The following is an 8,229-nucleotide window of genomic DNA, read 5'->3' as shown; positions in this document are numbered from 1 at the left end:
CTCGTCATGATTATACCAAAGTATTTGGCTCAATACCATCAGGGGTTTGTATGCTGTTTAAGAATCAACCTAATATCACTTCATTCCACAGGCCGTTGGCATCTCCCATACAAACTTTTGTTGGCAAAATTTGCTTTTCTAAGCAATCTAAAAACAACAATAAATCGATTAGAGCTTTATTTCAGAGTACCATAACCACGCTACCATATGTCATTTTTTTCTGGAACCGGCTGTCAGATGGTATTATGTGGAACGAAGTTTGGAAACTCCCTAATCAGTTTTTAATTACCAACAAAATTAAAGATATTTCTTATAAATTAATACACAGAATTTATCCTTCTAAAGATTATCTTCAAAGCAAATTCAAATTAGACATTGATACAAGCTGTAGCTTTTGTAAAACTTCCAAGGAATCTACTATACATCTTTTTTGGTTTTGTAACCTTGTACAAGATTTTTGGCAGAGTTTATGTGTTTTTATTTCAGAAAATACATTAAAGGATTTTTATTGTTTTGGAAATATGTTTTGTTTGGTCTGCACAAAAACCAAAAACAATTCAACTTTGATAACAGATATATGGTTAACTTGTTACTTTTAATGGCTAAATTTCATATTCACAAGTCCAAATGTTTAGGAAGACATCCCTCTTTTTATGTATTCTCCTTTGAACTTGTACAGTATCTTAACTCAATTAAGAACTCCACTAACCCAAAAACTATAAAAACTATTGGTGTTTGTGAAAAAATCAAGATCTTTCAATCACTTTATTCTTTGGCTTGATCAGTTACTTTCCCCCTAGCATATTTATATTGTTGTTTCTGAATACTGTTCTTGTATTTGTTTATCTATGCATACAATTCTTTTGTAAGTACAACACCATTATTGTAGTACTGTTTAATTCCATTTTGTATTATACTGATGTTTAAATAAAGGTTTATAAAAAAAAAACAAAAAAACCTTCCACGGTATCCATGCGTGTTTACGGCTACTGTGGAGGTCACGTGCTTCCGGTTAGTGTGGAGGTCACGTGTATCCGGTTACTGTGGAGCTCCACAGTGGCTGCAGCCAGACCCTTCTCCCAGAGGTAACATCGTAGCGACCATTGGACTTGATAACGTTATAATAGTGAACGAGTGTTTCTGTGCCCGGCCAATGAAAACGTGTAGAAGCGATGCTGCAGCCAGAAGCACTCCAGCTTCGGACGGAGGGACGCGATGAACAGCAGGAGCGGAGACTCAGTGAGTCCGAGGAGGGAAACAACCCGTTCAGCTTCACGCCGCAGATCATCCGCCTGCACAAGGACCACGAGCTGTTTGAGGTAACCAAGCACCAAGAAACCGAGCAGAAAAGCAGGCAGCTGCTCGTTCTGCTAACGGCTGTAACGTGCAGATGAATGCTGTTTGCAGGACGGGGACATTCACAGACACATGTACCTGCAGGACCTGTACATCTCGGAGGCAGAAGACAAGCCAGCACTCAGGTGAGGGAGGCAGGAGATATAAGTGCTTGCTATCTAGCTATCTAGCTAGCTAGCTATGAGCATGGGTCACCTTTAAACAGCACATAATTTACATTTGCCAATGCATGGGTTAACACACTCATCCTTTAAAATGTCTCCTGAAACTTTCAAATTACATTTTCATGTTGTTGTTAGGGTGAGCAGGTGTCACTCTTTATGTGTGACTGCACAGACTTTGACACCTGCCCCCCCCCCCCCCCCCCCCCCCCCCCCCCATGGTTGTGAAGAAATCAGTAAAAGCTTTCATCATGGCTCTCCTGCAGGCGAACATGCTAGGATCTCATCCTGGATCTCTCTCTCATCCCCTAAGCTTGCACCACAAAGTCAGATTTGTAATGGGATATGATGAGAAGTACAAGTAAAAACAAATGCAACTACAATCAAGACTAGGAAGGTTTTTGTCCGTTATTTGCGAGTCTCTGTAAAAATCTGTTGCTCAGAGAGAAATCTGCCATAGATTGACAAAACACTAAGTGAGATAAAGGTTAATGAAACAAAAAGGAAAATACAGGAGCCAGAAGACTTGCATAACTGACTTTCAACATCCTTTTACATATTTATTTCATCCTAAATTCCTGTGAGCATGACTCATCTATGGAAAGTCCTTTCTAGTGCTGAAAAAAAAAACCTACCTGTAAATAAAGATTTGGGATTATTATCTCACAATTTCGAGTCACCAACTCAAAAGTCTGAGAAAAGAATTCAAAATTTGACTTCATAATTTGAAATTTTGAGACAATAACCTGAAAATTTTGACTTATGGATCACCAAAAATGTTTGGTTTTTTCAGTGGCAGAAACAGGCTTCCATATTAACCTGCCCCACATACTATTTGTCCTTTGGTGTCTTAATGTCCATCCAGGTAAGGAAATCCCATGAAGTTGATTCCGTTCATGTGGATGTTATAATCACTATATTTGCACAATGACAAAAAAAATAACACATTAATCCCACATTTCATTTTTGGGATTTTGGGAAGCTGATTACTTGTAAATAAAATAAGCGATCATATTTAGAAATAAAACGAGTCAAATAAGATGATTGCAACAGTAGTAGATTATGCACTTGGACATATTTAATTGAGAAATGCTAAAAAATATTCAGTAAAATGACAAATTTGCCCCAGAAGGGATCATTATTTAGCAACCGTGTTGGATTTTCTACTTGACTGATGACTTGTAATCTCAGTGTTGGTCAGACTGTTGATAACCTTCCTCCTCCTCTTGTCTTGTGTCAGCGTGTCCGAGTTTGCCTGTCACATCTCAGGCTGCAGTGGGGTCTTCAGTGCTCTGGAGGAGTACGAGCACCACTACAACGCCCTGCACAGGCACGTGTGCTGCTCATGCCGCCGCTCCCTGCCGAGCGCCCGGCTCTTGGACATTCACATTCAGGAGTGGCATGACTCTCTCTTTACTATCCTTGCCCAGAAACAGGACATGGTAAGTCGGTGTCAAATAGAGCTCTGCTGTTAGGAGATATTTTTATTTTTTTGAAGAACAATGACATTTTCTTCACATTTTTCAGTACCAGTGTTTGGTGGAAGGCTGTGGACAGACGTTCAGGACTAATAAACACAGGAAGGACCATTTAATAAGAATTCACAAGTATCCTCCAGACTTCAGATTCGATAAAACCAAAAAGGAACGAGGGTAAGGCTGTGTTTTGTCCACTAGATGGTAGCAAAATGTCAAATTATGACTTTTAGTCAATCTCCTTATTGCCTTATCTACTCTTTATATTCTTACATTACACTCTACATGTCTCTTTTATTATTTATTTAGTGACATGATAAGATCAGACACATTATAGCATAAGATTTTTTTGCTTCTTTATTGATGCTGATGTGTAAAATTTGTATTTTTGTATTATTTTTCTAACTCTGTGAAAGGCGCAGTTTAAAATAGCATCACTTTAATATGTTTGCCTTATGCGTATTTTAAATATTGTATCTTTGTTAATAGAAGACGAGAGACAAAAAGAAAGGAGCAGAAAGACGCAGCCATGGAGGTGGTGGATGATGTGTGTGAGTCTGAGGGTGTCTGTGAGGTTATGTGTAACTCTCCGTCCGACGAACCCGAGGGAGGGGAATCCATGGAGACACACGAGTGTGAGGAAAAAGCCACTACCGAGGACGTTCTTGCTGCAGCCCAGGACACTGAGAGCACAGCGCCACGAAAGCCTCAGTATTCCTACAGGTTAGCCTTCAAATCTGTATGTGTTAAAACTAAATCAGCCATTTTTAAGAAATTTGCAATTAAAAAAAATCCAGAATATTATATAAGTTAAATATGTGTAAAGTACTGATTACAGCACATGTGTACTACAGTTTTTTAGCATTTAAAACTAAGCAATCTGAGGCCCAGAATTGAGCAGCTGTGCTCTTTTCTCTCAGGATCCCCAACACTGTGTGTTTTGGTCACGGTTCGGTCCGAGGCTTTAGAGGACGACGAGGAAGGAGGAAGTGAAGCATAAAAGTCAAGGCTGCTATTTTCTGGCCTTTCAGATTTACAGCGTTATAACCTTTGTACAGAATACCTTCACAGTCATAGATGTTTTTAACCTGAAATAAAAAACAGTTTTATTTTGCAAAAATTGCAAGTTTCCTTTTTTTTTTAATTGTTTTTTTTTGTTTGTGGTAAATGAACTGCATTCATGTGGTGCTGTTCTGGTGTTGCTGATCCCTCAGAGCAGTGCTGCATTTACACAACAACCAACACTTACCCATTCACAATTTGACTGGAAAAACTGAAAAGGCATTTATTAGAGTTTTATATATATATAAAAAAGGATGCAGTAATACTTAACTGCTGTGTTTTCAATATAAAAAAGCAGGTTTTTGGAGCCCACTTTAAATTTTTTGTTAGGAGAAACAAAAGAGAATGTCAGGGATTTCCATAATAAACTTTAATACTTGTACAAAACATCTTCCACTCTTGAAATATAAAATACACTGTACCTTAATAGCTCATGTAAGTTGGTCTGCCACGTTCAACACTTGGAGTGTTTGCAAAACTACACGAGGAGTTATCTACATTTAGTAATGAAGCTGATCTCGAGAGCTCTTCTGACACCTGTGCAAAAACATTCTCCTTTTGAGGTAAGGGCTCGAGTAAAGCAGGTTTATTGTATTTATGAAATGAGCACAGTTGTCAACGAGCTGGAAACTTAAATCTTATTGTTACAGTAAATTAACCTTTAAAGATCTTCTGGTTCTCACCCCAGTTAATGTAAAGCACTGAAGAACTAAGGCACAAAAGATGCAACGTGTAGAAACGACATTCTTTAAATATGTATGTTTTTGTTTTGTTGAAGAGGAAAGGCCTTTAAAGTCTTTTTAGAGTTTTACAGCATCAGGGCTCACCTCAGGAAGTGATTAAAGGATAACTTTAATTTTCTATATTTCCATTTTAAGTTCAGAGACCCTATTAAAACACCAAATCCACAGATTCTCAACCATCACTTTCGCATCTTTGCAACATTAAAGTGTCAAAGTGATTCCCGTTATTTGTGAAGCTGTTTCTAAATGAGCGGTTATGCCCATTAAAAAAACCCCGAATTAATCTACCATACGTTTCTTTTTGGATAACATTCGAGCTCTGTGGCATACATGAATAAGATAAATCAGAAATGACTATCAGAAAAATATAGAAAGTCAGCAAAACTGTCATTTAAATATTTTTTCTATAAATTAAAACTCCTTGAAGAGGCGGGACATTTCAAAGCATTTAAAATAGAAATAATGAACAAGCCGTTGTCTTTCAGTGCGTCATTACAAGTTTTTGCTTTCAGCTCAAAGCAACAGGCTCTGAAAAAAATCGTCTTCTGTGGTCTTCTCTTACCACAGTAAAATTACTGGAACTGAAGCATACCTGAGCTGGGACAGCTGAAAATAAAAAAGGCAATCAACTGTTTTGTTTTTGTTCCTGGAAATAATGAACAGCTTTAAAATGAAGCGAGACTGTTATGTTAACATATCCCTGCTGTGGGTTATTATATTATTCTTTCCCCATTAGCGCTTTAACGAAAAACATTTCATTCAATGTGAGATTTCAGACAGATTATTTCATAAGAATATTTTTTGCTGGATAAAGCTAAGGCAGTTTCCCCAACGAAGCAGCTTAAAAGTTAGTATGAGTTAGGACAAGTAGTACATCCCATATGGTCCACTGAATAGTCCTGGTACGGGTAAGGCAGGCCGAGGTCCGTTCAGGGCCCCGTATAGCGCCGGGGCGCCTATTGGTGCGCTCAAGGGGAAAGGAAAGGCGAAGGCCGGGAGCAACGGCTTCGTGGCCAGCTTTAGTTTCTCCAGCTCGGCCTCCTGCAGTCTCTTGGCCTTGGCCCTGCGGTTCTGAAACCAGATCTTGACCTGGGTCTCTGTGAGGCCGAGGGAGCTGGAGAATTCCGCTCTCTCCGCGATGGAGAGGTACTGTTTCTGTCGGAACTTCCTCTCCAGAGAAAGAAGCTGAGAGGTTGTAAAGGGAGTTCTGGGTTTCCTGTTGTTCTTGTGTTTCCGTAGGTTGCACGGGCTGGGGCTGGGAAGTCCTGGAAATACAATTAAGAAGTTATGTACACTGCTAGAACTTCGGCGATCGATTTAATAGCATAACTAGTGATTGTTTGAAGTTTAATTTTTGATTGCGCATAGACTATAATCTGAAAGATCGGGGAAATATCAAAGCTTTTTAATATCCTAACTATTCTACAGTCAGTGCACCTTTGCCGTTATTTACTCTTTGGAGGAAAGTTCAAGCTCCCTCTCACTGTTGGCTCTTAATAGTTTTATTACAGACAATTATAATATTTTATACAATCGTTTAGCAGTCATTTTGTTTATGCTTCTTTGAATATGTCTATACAAGTTGTTGACGTTTTTGTTTTAAATATCGCACAAAATGTCGCAATAGCGCATTCTACACTCACTTGGAGGGGATGCGCAAGGCGCCTGCAACCAGGAGCTCGTCTCCTTGTCGCTGAGGTCCACCGCCTCCGCTTTAGACCGATAAAATCCTCTCTGTGACGCACAATCTGCGTCCTCTATCCGGACGCAACCCGAGCCAGGCTCTGAGTCTTGGAGGCTTCTGCACGGCGTCCTGTCTGATATGAGTGATTCCACACTGAAAGGCAGATCTGAACTTTTGGTTTTACACCTTCTAACAGGTGACAGGTCCAGCTCATCAGTTCCAATTCCATCAGCGGCTCTATCCTCCGGCGAAGTCTCCCCGGGAGCAGCCACGGGCGGTGATCCTTGCGCAGGATTCATTACGCACGACTGCGGTGCCATACAACTAATTTTCCTGCCGCTCTCTCCGACACTGTTTATGTTTTCGTGGCTTCTCTTGAGGAGATAAGTGCTAGTGCAGATGTTTCTCCGATGACGCTACAGCTGTGTGTTTTTCAGGCTTTTACGCACAGACTTGTCTCTCCGTTAGCGCAGTGCCACAAGTTCCCCTTCCATCTTGCCGCCTGCCTATCAGTCTTTAGATGTTTCCACGTGACCGGGCTAAAGCGGTTTCTGATAGGCCGAATTTGTAAAGACAGTGTTGCGGTCCATTTTATATGCTGTGGTTTCTGACAGATATAAACCTCTCGTCAGTGGCACAGCTCGAGTTATTCTATGTAAGGTAGGACAGATGTGCAGTTCCTACCTTTTAAACACTCTTTGCTGGAATCCAAATCTAAATCTGCACTGGTTAATATTTTTATTTAGAGTTTATCAATTCGCCCATGCTTGTCCCCTTCAGTTCTTACAGAGCATTTTTGTGTTTTTAATTTTCTGCTTTACAATCCCAACTTTGCCTAAATAGTCAAATATTCCCTTTCTGAACCGGTAGACAACAAAACAGAACCAGAAAATGGGTTGCGCATACAAAGACATCAGGTGGACACAAACGGACTCTAAATGAGTGCTAAGATTTGGTGCGTGCCTTCTGGGTGTGTATATAGTGTAATTATTTGTTTTTAAAAATATTTACCATGTGGTGCTGTGATTGTGTCATAAATCCATTCACAGTTTAATAGATGTAAACCTCACCAGATATATGTCACACAAATTCTTCTCTTTGGGCCCCTTCTGGGAAGTTGTACCGGAGAATGTGTTGACAGTAGTTTTTCACCAGGTTTCATTAAAGCAGTAAGGCAATCCAGGCAGCGATTTACAGCACTCTTTATATTCCAAAGAGTTATTATCACTGTAAATTTCTATCTTGTGGCCTGTAATCAAATTGTCCATGGCCATATTTCAGCCTATTGTGTTCATTGTCTGTAATCCCTTTGAGAGACAGTAAAGGGCCCATTCAAGCAGCCCATCCAAATTGGCCTTGTTCTGCAGCTCTTCAAATCAAGTCAAATCATTTTCAGTGAAACTCTATATGTGAGCGTTCTTCTCTCTTATGGGAACTGCTGCTGGGCCTGCAGCGGCAGCGCACTGACTGAATGACTGTCTGTAGGACAATTGGTTAAATGGAGTTAACTGTTTCTCTCCCTGAGGTATGTCCCTGCTTTGATCCTGCTGCGCCTGGCGCCTGTCTGCTCTCCCGCCCCCTCTCCCCCTCTGTGTGACAGTGATAGATCGCTGGGTAACCATACAAGCTTTCAATGACTGTAATTTAGTGCGACATTACATTCTCCTCTAGTAACTGTGAATATTACCACTCTCACTCTCCGCCTGTTTGAAAGGAGACGCTGGGCTGTCTGTAGTGTTGTTGTTTCT

The 8,229-nt window shown here is 40.3% G+C and overlaps 2 protein-coding genes across 3 annotated transcripts; one reads left to right on the top strand and one right to left on the bottom strand.

Moving 5' to 3' along the window:
• The first annotated feature begins 1,001 nt into the window (after positions 1 to 1,001).
• znf511 (zinc finger protein 511) lies at positions 1,002 to 4,099 on the top strand. Of its 2 annotated transcripts, none has more exons than XM_085477839.1 (6): positions 1,002 to 1,319; positions 1,408 to 1,481; positions 2,758 to 2,959; positions 3,045 to 3,169; positions 3,485 to 3,715; positions 3,913 to 4,099. In XM_085477839.1, exons 1-6 carry the CDS (start codon positions 1,173 to 1,175, stop codon positions 3,983 to 3,985), a joined length of 852 nt encoding a protein of 283 aa, XP_085333965.1. In that variant the 5' UTR covers positions 1,002 to 1,172; the 3' UTR covers positions 3,986 to 4,099. The 2 variants fall into 2 exon arrangements, with proteins under 2 accessions (XP_085333965.1, XP_085333964.1); XM_085477838.1 differs by having other exon boundaries at positions 3,482 to 3,715.
• Positions 4,100 to 4,402: 303 nt separating this feature from the next.
• Positions 4,403 to 6,955, bottom strand: msx3 (muscle segment homeobox 3). The gene is made up of 2 exons (XM_085477840.1): positions 6,441 to 6,955; positions 4,403 to 6,062 (listed from the first exon to the last, which is right to left on the bottom strand). The coding sequence occupies exons 1-2, from the start codon at positions 6,799 to 6,801 to the stop codon at positions 5,656 to 5,658; spliced, it is 768 nt and encodes a 255-aa protein (XP_085333966.1). The 5' UTR covers positions 6,802 to 6,955; the 3' UTR covers positions 4,403 to 5,655.
• Positions 6,956 to 8,229: the final 1,274 nt, after the last annotated feature.

Source organism: Copadichromis virginalis, linkage group LG13 (genome assembly GCF_057382275.1).
Source record: "Copadichromis virginalis isolate Kocher_CV1m ecotype Utaka linkage group LG13, C_Virginalis_male_GT1.1, whole genome shotgun sequence".
Lineage (NCBI taxonomy): Eukaryota > Metazoa > Chordata > Actinopteri > Cichliformes > Cichlidae > Copadichromis > Copadichromis virginalis.
This window is presented reverse-complemented; position numbering and strand designations above follow the sequence as displayed.

What these genes read in the sequence shown, in the direction of transcription:
- znf511 (XM_085477838.1), top strand. Translation starts at nt 1,173, where the DNA reads ATGCTGCAGCCAGAAGCACTCCAGCTTCGGACGGAGGGACGCGATGAA. An exon ending in TTGCCCAGAAACAGGACATG is followed by an intron (nt 2,960 to 3,044) that starts GTAAGTCGGTGT and finishes CACATTTTTCAG; the next exon opens with TACCAGTGTTTGGTGGAAGG. An exon ending in AAGCCTCAGTATTCCTACAG is followed by an intron (nt 3,716 to 3,912) that starts GTTAGCCTTCAA and finishes CTTTTCTCTCAG; the next exon opens with GATCCCCAACACTGTGTGTT.
- msx3 (XM_085477840.1), bottom strand. Translation starts at nt 6,801, where the DNA reads ATGGCACCGCAGTCGTGCGTAATGAATCCTGCGCAAGGATCACCGCCC. An exon ending in GCCTTGCGCATCCCCTCCAA is followed by an intron (nt 6,063 to 6,440) that starts GTGAGTGTAGAA and finishes TTGTATTTCCAG; the next exon opens with GACTTCCCAGCCCCAGCCCG.